The sequence below is a fragment of the Tachyglossus aculeatus genome, chromosome X1 (genome assembly GCF_015852505.1).
Source record: "Tachyglossus aculeatus isolate mTacAcu1 chromosome X1, mTacAcu1.pri, whole genome shotgun sequence".
Lineage (NCBI taxonomy): Eukaryota > Metazoa > Chordata > Mammalia > Monotremata > Tachyglossidae > Tachyglossus > Tachyglossus aculeatus.
In genome coordinates, this window is record NC_052101.1 from 31,316,138 (window position 1) to 31,332,947 (window position 16,810).

The 16,810-nt window shown below is 41.7% G+C and overlaps 1 protein-coding gene across 1 annotated transcript in view; it reads left to right on the forward strand.

The window, feature by feature from the left end:
- Positions 1-16,810, forward strand: part of RNF145 (ring finger protein 145) — a 58,989-nt gene that overhangs the window by 959 nt on the left and 41,220 nt on the right. The window contains exon 2 of the mRNA XM_038772935.1: positions 9,712-9,934. Coding sequence (XP_038628863.1) covers positions 9,751-9,934 — 184 coding nt within the window. The 5' untranslated portion in view covers positions 9,712-9,750. The remainder of the gene's footprint in view (positions 1-9,711; positions 9,935-16,810) is intronic.

A 16,810-nucleotide genomic window follows, 5' to 3' on the forward strand; every position in this document is an offset into this window, starting at 1 on the left:
CATTAAGCCGTCAGTAAATACCCCTGTTATCTTGGAATGACCCTTTCCTCTGTGCTCCTTCATTCTTCTCTTTCTAGGAGCTCGTTGTTGGGTCTATTTGTTGTCGAATTGTACTTTCCAAGCGCTCAGTACAGTGCTGTGCACACAGGAAGCGCTCAACAAATGCGATTGAATGAATGAATGAAGGAATATGTTCCTTGGCGTGGCGCCCAACAGTTTACGCCTTATCCATTCCAGGGTTAGAGGAGTTTGTTGAGGGAGGGTGGGAAAATCAGTTTTTCTAAAAAGCCGCTATTTCAGTGCAGACCTTTCAAGCCCTATACTCCTCTCCCTGCGTCTTCCCCGGTGCTCGCCTTCATCACTTTGCCCTTTCTTTACCCTTTTTTCCTTCTTATTCTTCTCCCCGTGCCTTGATCAATCAATCAATCGTATTTATTGAGCGCTTACTGTGTGCAGAGCAGTGTACTAAGCGGTTGGGAAGTACAAGTTGGCAACATATAGAGACAGTCCCCACCCAAGTGCCTTAATTATCCATCAGCGTGGCTCAGTGGAAAGAGCCCGGGCTTTGGAGTCACCGGTCAGGGGTTCAAATCCCGGCTCCGCCAATTGTCAGCTGTGTAACTTTGGGCAAGTCACTTCACTTCTCTAGGCCTCAGTTCCCTCACCTGTAAAATGGGGATTAAGACAGTGAATCCCCTGTGGGACAACCTGATAATAATAGTAATAGTAATGATGGCATTTGTTAAGCGCTTACTATGTGCAAAGCACTGTTCTAAGCGCTGGGGGAATACAAGGTGATCAGGCTGTCCCACGTGGGGCTCACAATCTTAACGCCCATTTTACAGATGAGGTAACTGAGGCTCAGAGAAGTTAAGTGAGTTGCCCAAGGTCACACAGCAGACATGTGGCAGAGCCGGGATTCGAACCCATGACCTCTGACTCCCAAGCCCGGGCTCTTGTCACTGAGCCACGCACCTTGTAACCTCCCCAGCGCTTAGAACAGTGCTTTGCACATAGTAAGCGCTTAATACATGCCATCATTAATCCTAGATCAGTCGTATTTATCGAGTGCTTACGTGTGCAGAGCACTGTACTATCAATCAATCGTATTTATTGAGCGCTTACTGTGTGCAGAACACTGTACTAAGCGCTTGGGAAGTACAAGTTGGCAACATATAGAGACAGTCCCTACCCAACAGTGGGCTCACACTAAAAGTACTACCTACTTGGGAGAGTAAATCCAGGGCGGTAGAATTGGTGAGACAATCCCCGTCCACAAGGAGCTTGCAGACGAGAGGGGGGAGACGGGCATTAAAATAAATTTCGGAGGAGGGAAGATGACAAGAGTATAAGAACCTGAAATCCTCCACTTTTCCCTCCAAAGACTCCTCAAAGAGCCATTTCCCCCTAATGATAGGAATTCCCTCCCTGGAGAGATTGAGCGAGAGAACCCCGCACGGCTCCCTCCTCAAGTTTCCTTATGCTGCGGGAGGAAGGGGGGGGGGGCTATCTATTCTATTTATTTTATTTTGTAAGTATGTTTGGTTTTGTTCTCTGTCTCCCCCTTTTATCATCATCATCAATCGTATTTATTGAGCGCTTACTATGTGCAGAGCACTGTACTAAGCGCTTGGGAAGTACAAATTGGCAACACACAGAGACAGTCCCTACCCAACAGTGGGCTCACAGTCTTAAAGGGGGAGACAGAGAACAAAACCAAACATGCCAACAAAATAAAATAAATAGGATAGATATGTACAAGTTAAATAAGTAGAGTAATAAATATGTACAACCATGTAGACTGTGAGCCCACTGTTGGGTAGGGACTGTCTCTATATGTTGCCAACTTGTACTTCCCAAGCGCTTAGTACAGTGCTCTGCACACAGTAAGCGCTCAATAAATACGATTGATTGATTGATTGATTGAGAGTTTGGTGTTCACTGTGCATCCGCCCCAGTCAACGAGGGAGGGGGAGTTCCTGGGCCTCCTCTTTTAGCTGAGATTTCAGTGCGTAATTCCCCAGCCCCTGGGCGACTGCTGCTTGCTCCGCCTGCTTTGCAGCCGGCTTTGCAGAGGTTACTGGAGTTCAAATGCATCAGAGCTCTGCGGCCTGGGAGAGGTGGTGAGGGAGGAAGAAGGGGTTTTTGCAGTGTAGTGGCATCCGAGCTTAATGGATGGATTTGCTTTGCAATCCACCGTTGAACGGGAAATAAATCGCTCCTTTGAAAGGCTTCTCCCCACCCCCCTTCGAACTGTGAATGTGGAACTGGTTGTGAATCTTGAAGCAAATCTAAAATACGGGCTGCAGTCATGACCCGAGTTGACGGCTCAATGATAGTAGAGGTAGCGATGCTATTTCCTGATTCTCCTCTACGTTTTGCCCTTCCTGCTATGCAGGAAGAAACGAGCCCAGCACAACCCCAGGGCCTTTTCAGAAGGTTAATCGAGCTTTTGCTATCCATTTATGAACAACTCATACTCTGTGCTATCCATTATTGAACAACTCATACTCTAGACAACAGACGAATGCAAAGGGACAGTCATTTTGTATTTAAAGCGGACATCCAAGCTTATGTAAGATGTGCATCCCTCCGGTAGTTACCGAATCATTTCATTCCTACAGGAACCTTCTTAAAGCTCAGTTTTTGGTTTAATTTGAAGTCCCTAGTTTGGGTTGTATTGACAGATGGATATGCTTCCCTATGCTTCCCTGGCGAATCACACTGTGGGAGAACTTTTATTGGATTTTGGAGAAGTGGGAGTCTCACATTAATGGAAAAGGGAGTTTTTCAAAATGAACTGATTTTAAAATTTGCTCTTTGGCATCAGCGATTTAAAGTTTTAAGCAAGTCTATTTATTTGCATGACATAGTATTTTTGGTTTAATTTGAAGTCTCTAGTTTGGGTTGTATTGACAGATGGATATGCTTCCCTATGCTTCCCTTGCGTATCACACTGTGGGAGAACTTTTATTGGATTTTGGAGAGGTGGGAGTCTCACATTAATGAAAAAGGGAATTTTTAAAAATGAACTGATTTTAAAATTTGCTCTTTGGCATCAGCAATTTAAAGTTTTAAGCAAGTCTAACTATTTATTTGCATAACATAGTATTTTATTTATTTGCTTTGCACTTTATTTGCTTTGCCTTGTTTATAGGTGATATTTAGAGGGTATACTTCCGGAAGTATTTGTGTGTAAAATTGTTGTCTGTTTCTTAAACCATTATTCCATTACTCAACATGGCATTTTAAAGAAAAAGTAAAAATCGTATAATTGCTCTTATGAGTTCATTTTCCAAAATGTAGCTAATTCATAGTGTCCCATACCCAGTTATAAACAGAGGAAGAAGAACTGCTGGGTTTTTTTTTTTAATTTTTCCTCTCTTCCAAGATTAGGAGTTTGAAGCATCCTACTCTGTAATTGTGGTTATTGATCATTATCATCAACACTTTTATTACACTTGGTGTTGCATAGTGATGTGCTGAGTGCTTGAGCTAAGGAAGTGTTGTATGTGATTCCTGCTCTGCTTACCCTACAATAGAGAGATAGAAAGACATAAAATAAGGAATAGGGTTTGCAGTAGGAGAAAGTTGAAAGGCCATGAGAGAATGTCTCTTCTAGTATGAAACATTTTTAATTTGTTACAAAAATATTTTCCTGTAAAGTTACTGTAAAGTTTTCTCTGATGATTCGTTGTCACTTTAAGTAGTCTAGGAGCAAATTTGAAAAATTGTTACGGGAGAAAAAGAAAACACCATATATCCTTCACATGGCAGGAAGTGGCTTTATTTTTTATTTTCCCAGTAGTAACTGGTATTTTCTACCTGGCTTTCAGGTTTTCTTTTAGCATTAAATTGACCTGCCTTTTCCTTTTTTTTTTTTTTTGCCAAACTACCTGTTGGTTTTAAGTTATTTAGAACTGATTTAGTGTATTTAAATGACTTCTTTTCACTAGTTCGGATCTATTAACAGTATCAGGCAGTCTTTCTAGTTGGGCATTTTATAGATTTGAAACTAAAAGATTACAAGTGTCAGAAAAGAATCTCTGAATCTTCCCTCGCAGACTTTGTTCTTCCCCATCTTTCCCAACACTGCAGACAATACCTCTGTCTTCCCTGTCTCACAAGACCATAACCTTGGTGTTGTCCATGACTCATCTCTCTCATTCAACCCACATATTCAATCTGTCACCAAATCCTATCGGTTCTACCTTTATAACATGGCTAAACTCGCCCTTTCTTCTCCATCCAAACTGCTGCTTTGCTGATCCAAACACTTAGTGAAGCCAAGTTTTGATAATGTTTTCAGGAGAAGAGTGTGGTTGTAAATGTTGAAGGCAGCTGAGTTGTTGGGGAGGATTAGGTTGGATTAGAGGCAGTTGGATTTGGCAGAAAGTATGCCAGGTATGCATCTGATAAGGATGACCTGCAGATGTTTGATTTCTCTCTGTGATGACACTTGCATTTCAACAAACTGTGAGTTGCTTGTGTGCAAGGATGTGAAAAATACAAAGCAAACACCAAAAAGCTACACAAACTCAAGCAAAAAAAAAAATCCACAAAGAGCTACATGGAAAGGTTGGGAGAAGGAGAGGCTATTTGCTCACTGCCACTTAAAACTTTACAAAATGAGTACCATACATGGTGGATGTTGAACAACCATCAAATCATGGCATTAATATATTGTAAATAACCTAATCAATCAGTCTTTGAGTCCCACTAAGCTTATATTCAAAACAGGAATTTTAAATAATTGTCTGGTTTTCTGAATAGAGCAATTTAAAATGAACTGTCCTCCAAGACACCTAGGAGGATGATCTATGATATCATCAGAATTACTTAATCTAAGTATCAAGCAGCTTATAGAATTCATTTGAGGGCCTACTGTTTGCAGAGCAGTGAACTAAGAGTACCATATGAATTAGTTTACTTAACTCCTGCCTTTAAGGATTTTACAGTAGAGGATTACTAAATTACAGATAATATTGAAATTAAATGTATCCAAGTGCTCACAATCCCTTATAGCGTTTACATGGTTGTGTGGCAGAAGGGTTGAAGTGGCAGTTGGGAAATATAAAATGAATAGAGGTATGATTTCAGAAGAGTTTTAAAGATGGGGAGATCATCATTTTTATGGTATTTTTTAAGCACTTAATATGTATCAAACACTGTTCGAAGCCCTGGCTAGATACAAGCTAATTAGATTGGACACGGTCCCTGTCCCTCATGGGTCTCACAGTCTAAGTAGGAGGGAGAACAGGAGAACTGAGGCAAAGAGAAGTTGTGACTTGTCCAAGGTCACCCAGCGAAAATTTGGCAGAGCTGGGATTAGAGTAGCTCACAATTTGTTGGAATATCAATGCCATCACAAAGGAGAAGTCAAGCATTTGAAGGTCAACATGCCTTACAGCATGGCTATCTGGCACAGTTCTTGCCAAATCCAATGGCCTCTACTTAAGCCTAATCCTCCCCAATGACTCAGCTGCCTTCAACATTGTGGACCACCCGCTTCTCCTTGAAATTGTTTCTAGCCTTGGCTTTATTAACACTGTACTTTTCTGGATTTATCTCTCTGGCTGCTCCTCAGTGTCTTTTGCAGGCTTCTCTTCTGCCCCCCACCCTCTAACTGTGGGAATCCAACTTGTACTTCCCAAGCGCTTAGTACAGTGCTCAGCACACAGTAAGTGCTCAATAAATACAATGAATGAATGAATCCCTCAGTGCTTAGTCCTAGGTCCTTTTCTAGTCTCCATCTACACCTACTCCCTTGGGAAACTCATTAGATTCCACAGCTTCAACCACCATCTCCACCTAGATGATTCCCAAATCTACATTTCCAGCCCTGACCCCTTTCTTCTCTGCAGTCTAACATTCCCCCCTGCCTTCAGGACGTCTCTAATCTGGCTTTCCCGAAGGTACCACAGACTTAACTTGTCCAAAACAGAGCTCCTCATCTTCCCAACCCAAACCCTGTCCATCCTGTGTCTTCCCCCATTACTGTAGACAAAACACCTCTCTCCTCCCTGTCTCCCAAGGCCATAACCATGGCATTATCCTTGACTCTCATTCAGCCCATATATTCAGTGCCATGAAATTCTGAAGGGCTTGGGGACCCAGTGGAAGTGACTCTGGGAGCTCTTTCAGCCAGGATTTAGAGCTGAGAACCCCCTGTATCAGAAAGAAATAATTTTGTAAATAGTACGCAATACCAAGTTTTCCCTCAGTAGAGTTTAAAAATGACAGAGCACGTAAGCCATGAAAATTAGAGTATACATTGGAAATACTGACAAAGCTTTAACTATAGCATTGCAATCATTTAATTTTCCAGAGAAGTAAATATTTCCATGTGTTCTGTAAAATCTGGACTTTTATTGCCAAAACCTCAAGTGTGTTCTCAGCAGAAATGTTAAAGAGATACTGTCCCAGGTGTCAAGTCTGTATTAAGCACTTGGGAAGAGTACAGTAGAATTAGTAGACATGATCCCTTGTCTAAAGGAATTTAGCCACATAGCTTTCCATTGGCCTGATCCAGAAATGTGGTGTTTGTAGGGAAGTGTGAGTCTCCTGCATCTGGCCTCCTGGCTAATTTGTGAAAAAATGTGCGGTTTGGGGCATCTTGGCATGCATGTGGACCCTGGTTTTATTTGCACTAAAAATCAGTGGTCATCTTGGAATTTGCAGGACATATATAGTCAAAACTCAATTTTTCTAGATCTGACAAATGCTTCTTACAGGGAAGTTTGGTGATTTTTGGCTGGGCTGAGCCCTGCATCTACTCTTCAGCTATTGCTCTGAGCCCAGAAATTTCCAGCTTTGGCAGTGAGAGCCATGAGGAAGAGACTGAAAACCTCTGGACTCAGGCATACCACCTGGAAAACTGATACAAGGATGCTCCAGAGCTGGAAAACCCCAATGTTGATGATGTCGTAAAGCCCAGAGTCCACACATCTTACAGTGTGTGCTTCTGGGCATGGGGGTTGAGAAAGAGATTTTGGATGATCCACCACTACTAATGAAAAAAAAATCAAGAATGTGTCTTGCTGCTGTTGTATCTTTCTCCAAAGCCTAAACTAGTCTTATAGGTAGCCCTATTTTGGTCTTACATTGCGGCAGAGACACGGTGTTATTCTGAAGCATTCTTACTGTGCAAACAGCCCGTCTTTGGGATGCAATACTCATTCCAAATGGCAAAGGGCCAGAAAGATGCCCTACCTCTCTTTTTTCCTGGTCCAGTGTGCAAAAAATTGTCTCTCTAAAACATTCATTTGCATAAATGGAATGTCACCTTTAGCAGAGTCCTCTTTGAGCATAAAAGACAGCTGTAACATTTTAAAATTATATAATGATAGAATCTCTCATCATAAATTAGGGTGAACCTCAGTACAGTCATGATGATCGCAGGATCAAGAAGCTGTGTGAAGGAACTGATTATATTGCTAATGGTCTGCTCAGTGACCCCCACAATGTCTCGCTCCTGCCAGTCATGTTCTTGCTAGGGCAGTGGGTGCAACAGGCAAATAAGTGGGCAGATGCAAGAATTTTCTCCCTCCTACTTAGACTGAGAGTCTGACGAGTGCAGCGACTGTGTCTCACATGATTATCTTCTATCACCCCAGTGCTTAGTCTGGTAAGTGCTCAACAAATATCACCATCATTATTATCATTAATATTTCTATAGCAAAAAGGATTTATGGACAGAGTAACTGCAGCATAGTTCTGATGTTGGATGGTGGTCCCATAAGCCAGCAAGTAATTGCCAGCATAGCTAACTTGGTCAGTCAATCATATTTAATGAGCACTTTGTGCAGAGCACTGTGTTAAACATTTGAGAGAGTACAGTATAACGGAGTTGGTAGACATGTTCCCTGCCCAAAAAGAGCTTACAGTCTAGAGGGGGCTGCTACTGGCTTCGCCATCCATGTCAGCCACCTATTTTCAGGGTTCCCACTGAACCTTTCCATCATATAAGATAACTTAAGTGGGTCTTTGGTCAGAAACGTTCTCCACTGATGGACTATTCCCAGCTGGCGTTCTCCTACATTTGGTTGTTTCACATTCTTCCATCTTCTTCCCCCACTACAGTAAGGTGTGGGTTGTACTATAGCTAGAACAATGCTGAACATATAGCAGGGGTTGTAAGATCGATATCTTGCTTGCACAGATGGCAGTTTGACACAGAAGGAAGAAATGGGGGAGAATACTGTTCTGAAGACAAGCTGTCGGAGCTTATTCAATCTGGCATTTCAGATGTATACTTTTGTTCTTCAATGCTTTGTATGGTGTTTTTCCAGGTGCTCAAATACTAACAACTCAAGAAGTATGTATTGCCAAATGTGTGCTTCTTTGGTTAATATGTTAGATGTCTAAAAGTTGGTTATCAGAGTACTACTCCTTTCTTGTCCTATCTCCCTCACAGCGTTTTCAACTGCTCATTTTCCAATGGCTCCTTCCCCACTGCTCTCAAACATGCCAATGTATCCCCTATTCTTAAAACAAAACAAAACCTTGGTCACTGACCTCCCTGTCTCCTGTATCTCCACACTCCAGTCCCCACTTCACTCTGCTGCCCAGATCATTTTTCTATAAAATGTTCAGTTCGTATCTCCCCATTCCTCAGTAACCTCCAAAGTTTGCCTACCCACCGCCACGTCAATCAGTTGTATTTATTAAGCATTTATTGTACACAGAGTACTGTACTAAGTTCTTGGGAGAGTACAGTGTAAAAGAGTTGGTAGACGCATTGCTTACCATCAGCTTTAAGGCACTCAATCAGTTCTCCCGCTCTGCATTCCCTTTTTGATTTCCTAGTACAACCCAGCCTGCACACTTTGCTCCGCTAACACCAACCTACTCTGTGTACTTTGATCTCGTGTATTTCAGTGTTACACTTTGCCCACATCCTCCCTCTAGCTTAGAGCTCCTTCCCCTTTCATATCCATTATTCTCTCCACCTTCAGAACCCTCCCAAAGTCACATTTCCAAAGAGACCTTCCCTGACTAAGCCCTCATTTCCCCTCCCCACTGTGTCACTGGTACACTTGGATCTGTACCCCTTATGCACTTGCTATTCACCTCAGCCCTACAGCACACAGTCTTACAGTCTGCCATTTCCCCTGTCTAATTTAGTGTTTATTTCACTCTCTAGACTGCAAACTCCTTTTGGACATGGATCATGTACTCAACTCTGTTGTGCTGTGCTTTCCCAAAAGCGCTGACTAAATACCATGGGCTTGGGCAAGTGCAAAAACTGTCGGAGGACATAAGCCAAAAGTGTAATTGAGAGATCTTTCCAAAGAACATAGTTTTCAATGTACTGTTCTTTAAATAATATTAAATTAGTGGTCCTTCAAGAGCTGCATGAAGCAGAAAGAATTCTACAGGAATAAATTTTAATGTCAAGTTTAAATGAGAGAAGGTACCGAGTGTTTTTTATAAGGATTTTTCACTGTTATCTACTTAGGTTTAGAAGCGATAAGCTCTAAGAGTTTTGAGTCATGGGTTTAAATCAAAATGGAAAGTCGTACCAGAAATGTAAAAAGTAACAATGGAAAAGATTTCGCGAAGTGTGCTTCAGAAGTAGCTGGAAGCAGTTACTAAATTTAAGAATAAAAAAAATTGAGTCATTGCACTTGTTGATATATTCATATATGAATTCCTAAAAACTGCTAATGTTGACTGCTTTTTATTTGTTTTGTGTCTTTTCAATTTTAGGTCGGCTTCGAGTTTATTGAAAGGGAGCAAGCAACAAGCATGGCTGCAAAGGAGAAATTGGAGGCAGTGTTAAATGTAGCCCTACGGGTTCCAAGCATCATGCTTTTAGATGTCCTGTACAGATGGGATGTCAGCTCCTTTTTCCAGCAGATCCAAAGAAGTAGTCTCAATAACAACCCTCTCTTCCAGTACAAGTATTTGGCGCTTAACATGCATTATGTTGGTGAGTAGTAGGCACGTGGCTTATAACTGTGAAATAAGCTTATTGTCCAACTAGAAGAATATTTCTCCCTTTCAGTTATAAACTCTCTGAGGACACAGGTCAACTGTCTGTATCTTGTCACCCTTCAATATTCTGTAATATGAGCCCAGTCGAACAGTGGACTTTTAGGGAATTTTAAAAACCAAATAAAGGCCTTCCTCTGAGGTGGCTTTTTTGCCTTCTAAGAGAATCTAACACAGCCTAGCCTTCCTTCAGTTAAGAAATCCCTAATACCAAGTTAAACCTAGTGTCTTTGAGTGGGTGTGCCTTGTCTGACCATCAGCATAGCTGAAAGATGCTTACTCAAATTTTATTATGAAAGCTGTATATGTTACTATATATATTAATTTATGTTATTTATTGAGTGCTTTACTGTGTGCAGAGCACTGTACTTAGCAATTTGAGGAATGTTTTCAAAATCAGTGTTTAGACTCAGTAGACTGAAATGTCCTCAGATTTTAGGCACGAATACTAGATGATACTTATGTTATAAATTGAATGGCTTGTAATGCATGAGGAATTCATACTCCGGCTAGTAATAGTGGAAACTGAACCGAGACCGTTTAAGTACATTTAGCCCTAATGGTTCACTCTCTTGGCTAGTAATAGTGTAAACTGAACTAAGACCTCTTGAGTACAGCTAGCCCTAATGGTTCACTCTCTCCTTAGTGATTGCATGAAAGAGAGACTTCTAGCATAGCAGAAGTATTTTATGGCTCAGTTACGACTGAGAAATGTGTCGTAGGGAGACAGGGTTTTGAGAGTGCTGCTTGCTTCTTGAAAATCCCCAGTGGTAGCTATTGAATATCTTCAAGCCCACCTTTTTGCAGTACTTGAATATATAAAGCTTCTTAGCTAGATGATGCTTTCTGTATTGTCTTGGGACCTTTTAGTAGAATAGCCTACTACAGCTCCTAGGTGGGAAGAAGGCTCTTAATATAGAATTTGATGTTGCGTACACATGTGACATCATCCCTTTTGTGAAGGTGATGTCTTAAGTCCTTACTCTTGTCCTCTGAAGAATATTAACCCTTTTATTAACAGTGTGACTATCACAAATCTGTCTTAGCCACTGCTAAAGACTATTATTTGTTTTGATAGATGCATTTTCCCTTAAGTCAGATTACATGCAATCATTTCATCCATGGAACAGTCATGTTTAAACATGAAGTGACAATACTTTCTATTACCATATGCTAAATATGAAAATTCAACTCTGTCACTGAAATACACTTTAAAAGCACTTAATTGTCCATTTCATGTGTAGTGTGATGCATACTTCCCTAGTTTCTTTTGTTATAGTCCAGGCTGTATATTATAGTACTCCCAGTACTTCTCTGTGTCCTTGGGTTTTTTTTTTAAATGGTATTAAGCACTTATTATGTGCCAGCCACTGTACTAAGCACTGGGATAGATGCATAGTCCATATCCCACAGTTTGAAGCCCCGTTTTACAGATGAGATAACTGAGGTACAGAGAAATAAAGTGATTTCCCCCAAGTCACATAGCAGACAAGTGGTGGAGCAGGATTAGAAACCAGGTCCTTCTGATTCCCAGGCTTGAGCTCTGTCCAGTAGGCCACGCTGCTTCTCTATCAGACACTTGTTCGTGTTCATTAGATGCTTGTTCCATCAGGTCTCTTGCACTCTGCCTCCAAACATCCCCTCACAATTATGGTTGTCCTTTTCGGATAATTTGGAGAGCCGGCCTCTTCAGCTCTGTTCTGTAATAGAAAATGGGATCAGTTGTTTGCTGTTTTAATATAAAGTCTCTGAGTTTTCTATTTGGTATTTATTTATCAGTTATTACAATAATCAATGTATTATAGGATCAATGAATAGGACTGACGTTCTCGTATTTCGGTAAACAGAAGGTGGCATTTTTTATCTCCTAAAAACCTAATCCAGACTTGGGATTTATCTCCGGATCTGGTTTCTAGCCTTCTGATTGGCTGACTTCCTGGCTGATTGGTGGGTTTACCCATTGTGTCCCTTTTAAGTAGGAGGAATCAGTTCCTGCAAATACAGTTACCCTCCTCCTGGCCACTGCTGAACGATTCTCTTTCCCTACCACTCCATCTCACTCCCAAGCACATTTAAATGTACTCAGCTTTTCTATAATGCGGTACTGTTCTTGAAGGTAATTTCATTATGAACAAATTGCTTTCTAGTACTCATGCTGTGACCAAAACCAAGCGTGCACTAACAGCCATTTCGTCCTATACTGAGTTTGCTTGTGGATTGTATTATGTATCCCAGACAGATGCATGATGTGGAAAAAGCAGTCCCCAATTCCTCATTAGCTTTGAGTGCCCATTGGGTGCAATATGTTATACTAAGCGCTTGGGGAAAGTACAACAGATGCATTGGGCACTTTCCCTGACCGCAAGGAGTTTACACTCCAGTCAATCGATGGTGTTTATTGAGTGCCTGTTGTGTGCAGAGCACAGTACTAAGCTCTTGGGAGAGAACAAACAACAGACTTGGTAGACAGGTTCCCTGCCCACAGGGAGTGTACAGTTTAGAGGGACGAGAATCTACAGTGTGAGGAGGAAGGCATAAAAATATTTGCAAACAGGGTGATTATAGCAGAAGGTACACATGCAAAAATACCCACATGCATATAATGAGGAGTAAAGGACCACAACAGTGACTGAATCGTAGGGAAAAAAAAAAGAAAGCACCTGGCTATGTTTTCTATTCCCTTTCATACAGAAGTCTATATAAATAATTCCCCCACTGTACATTGCAGTTCCTGAAACTCAAATTCTTAGCAGTTCAACTAGGGCAGAAAAAATTGTGGGAATGAGCAGTTTTTTATTGGTAAGGTTTCAAATACACCAGATTGGGCTATCTTTTAATGCTTCATTTTGGTAGATAAGACGATGGACATAATACTCTTTGTGAATGAAAATATGCTTTGTGCGATGAATGGGTGAGATGGGAGAAGTGTGCTGAATATTGTTGAACCATCTTGCTTACTTTTTTCAAGTTGCCGTCCTTTTAGATTTATCATATTATTTTTGGTTCTTTTAAGTTGTTTCCTACCTTCACTGGAGGCAGATGGCTTAGGAGGCTAGGATTTAGTCCAGCTATGCCACAACTTTCTTTGTGTGACCTTGCGTAAGTCACTGAACTTCTTTATCCTTATTTTGCAGAATGAGGGAATTGAGGCACAGTTATACCTTTCACCGTGAGCCCTATTACTTGGAGATGCGGTAACTACTAAGTTTGGATGTGAGGGAAGAGCGAGACCAAGGGTAGCCAGATTCATAAACTGAAGAGCCACTAACCAGAAACAGCATGACTGGCTGAGAGCTGTTCCTTAACTGGGTGATGGGGAGGTATTGGAGAGCAGGTTGTCCTGGCGACAGGGGAATCAGGGACGCTGGTGAGGCAAGACAGCTGGGGGTGGGGACTGGGGGCCATATGCTGCAGCCCGCTGTGGCAGTGAAATAATGAAGGTTATGTGCACAAGCTGCACGACAAGTGAAAGGGAGCTATGTGATTTGTGAGCCAAAGCTTAGCCAGCCCTGAGCTAGACAGTGTGCTCAAGAATGGTTTGGGTAAATTAACAGATAGGCTCATATTAAAAAGAAGGTTCAGGGTATTGTCCTGGCCTTCCTACTAACTGTGGTGGTAGCTACCTCTTGGCCCCTTTTTAATGATCTTCCCTCTCTCTCTAGAAAACAGTGATATATAATAACAATAATTATGGTATTTGTTAAGTGCATACTGTGTGCTAGGCACTGTACTAAGCGTGGGGGCTGGATACAAGCAAATAGGGTTGGACACAGTCTGTATCCCAAACAGGGCTCACACTTTCAAGCCCCATTTTGCAGATGAGGTAACTGAGGCACAGAGAAGCGAAGTGACTTGCCCAAGGTCACAGAGCAGACAAGTGGCGGAGCCGAGAATTAGAACCCTTGGCCTTCTTAACCCTAGGCTTGTGCTCTGTCCACTATACCATGAGGGTGACTGGATCTTGTTTCTACTTCTTAATAATTGTGGTATTTGTTAAGTGCTTACTATGTTCCAGGCACTGTATTAAGCACTAGGGTGGAGACGAGCAAATTGGGTTGGACACAGTCCCTGTCATACATGAGGCTCACAATCTTAATCCCAATTTTACAGATGAGGTAACTAAGTGAAGTGACTTGCCCAAGGTCACACAGCAGACAAGTGGGGAAGATGGAATTAGAACCCAGGTCCTTCTGACTCCCAGGACTGTGCTCTATCCAATTGTTCAGTTAATTTTTTTTTTTGGTATTTAAGTGCTTACTCTGTGTCAATCACTGATCTAAGTGCTGGAGTAGATTCAACTTAGGTTGAACACAGTCCCTGTCCAACCTTGGGGCTCTCAGTCTAAGTTGGAGAGAGAACAGGAGAACTGAGACACAGAGAAGTTAAGTGACTGGCCCAAGGTCACACAGCAAACAGTTGGCAGAGCCGGGGTTAGAACCCAGGCCCTCTGACTCCCGAGCCTGTGCTCTTTCCACTAGTTCATGCTGCTTCTCTGTATTTATATTTCCCCCCAGATTTTATATGGATAAACTACTAGGCAAAACTCTGACCTGTCTTCTGAAAGACAGCCCTGTGATACAAAGGTATAAGTAGGCATATTAGCGTGCCGGTTTGTACCCTGCTGAAATTTCTTCTTTCTATGATCTATGGGTCCTTACTCCTAGGAGGTAATAATTGGAGTTACTGGGCTATATTTCTTCTTCATAAAAGTGGTCTCTTCCCTCCTTTGCACTGATCCTTTGCACTTCAACGATCAGAAGGAAGATGAAGTAAAATGGAATCAGTCCTTTTCTCTGGCTGAAAATAGAAGCACTTAAAAAGATTGGGTGCAGGGAGAGGTTGAAGCAAATCCTGAAATGAGATGCACCGTTATCTGTGTAGTTTTCCTATCCTTATATTTTCCTTTCCCTCCACTGAAATGAAGGTTTTCATCCCTCCAATTGTGCAGTCAGATTTTCCAGAGGAAGTTTCTTCTGGAGAAGAGGGGAAGAAGCCATTTAAAACCAATCATTTAAGGCTATGAGTGATTTTATTTCTTTTTCCCTGTTCTTACAACTGGTTTCTACTGCTTCTGAGAAGGCTTTGGAGCAGCTGTGAAAGAAGAGGTAAAGGAGATTAGAAATGAAGGTTTTTTTTGTTGGCTTGATGATGAAAGAAGCAAACAGATGTAGAGTTTACTCAATACTGCTAGCCGAAACAAAATGTCTTTTGTGATATTAGAAGGAAGTGGCTTGGAAGGGGAAATGTCTCTGTAGTGCTCTTATATCTGTAGAGAGCTAGTCCAACTGTGAATAGCTGTGAGAAGATAAAGCTTGAAGAATCTGTGCTATCTCAAATCCCCATGATGTTGAGGAGGGGAAGGGCCAATCAAAAGCAATTGCTCGAATGATGAAACTCTCTCCATTCTCTCCCTTCATCCTGTTGCTCCCCCAGCATTGAGGAAGCTTGTGGGTGGAATGTTCCCATTTTTTAAATGGTACTGGTTAAGTATTTGCTATGTGTCAAGCACTGGGATAGATTCAAAATAAGCAGGTTGGATGTAGTCCCTGTCCCATGTATGGAGGTTTACAGTCAAAGGAGGAGGGAGAAGGTATTGAATCTCCATTATACGTTTGAGGAAATAGGCACAGGAAGGCAAATGACATATCCAGTGTCACACTGCAGACAGGTGGTGGATTCAGAATTAGAACCCAGGTACTCTGACTCCCAAGTCTGTTTTCTCTCTCCACTGAGCCATACTGCTTCCCTGGGGTACTCTCTTGGAAGACTAAGGCCCATGGCTACAATATTGTTCCCTGTTTGTTTCCAATTTTGTGTTTTGCATATTTTATGCACACACACACACACACACACACACACACACACACAAACAAACGTGTGTGTATGCATGCACATATTTAAGTGATTTGTGTTGTATGATTCTCTTTGTGTTTGTGCGCTTGTCTGCGTTCCCCTGTGCATTGTAAACGACTGGGCAGTCTGTTTGATTGACTCAAGTCTAAGACACTAAGCTTTGCCACAGACTCCTCTGTTTCTCGCTTTATCTCTGGATTTCAGTAGGATAGTAGAATTTAATTATTTCTAGCCCCAGTTCTGTCAATGTATGTTTAGACCACTGAATTTAACATCCTGAGTCTTGGTTTTTTTCATCTGGAAACAGGGGTAGTGATATTTATCCTTACCCACTTTGTAGGACCGTGGAAGCATGATTGAGGTGTTCTTTACAGAAAGAAGCACATAAATCCAAGTGGGCAGGGATATTTATATACAGACTCAGAATGCAGAAAAATTAAAAACTTGCTTAAGAGTTACTGGTGTTCTCCATCTCCTCAATTCAGTTGCATTTTCTGTTTATGGGTGTCCCTTGGTATTTTTCCTGAATTGCTTCAACAGAAAGTGATGAATGGAAAAAATATCAAGTTATTTCTGCTGAGGTGCATTATTATTAAGGTGGCTCACAGCGGGACACCTAACTTTCTTGTAGGGCTTGGCTGTCAAGTTAGAGTTGGTTCTGGAGTGCAACTTGAGCCCACTTGTAGACTGTGAGCCCACTGTTGGGTAGGGACCGTCTCTATATGTTGCCAACTTGTACTTCTCAAGCGCTTAGTACAGTGCTCTGCACACAGTAAGCGCTCAATAAATACGATTGATTTATTGATTGATATATCTGAGTCTAAGGGAAAATATATACTCTGTGACACAGGAACATTTTGGTTGAACGTAGCCAGTCGTATTATCAGGTATGCCTGATATATTTCTCTGGTTCTCTTGAGACATTAACAATGAAGCAGGAACATTTTGGAAACTTGTTCAC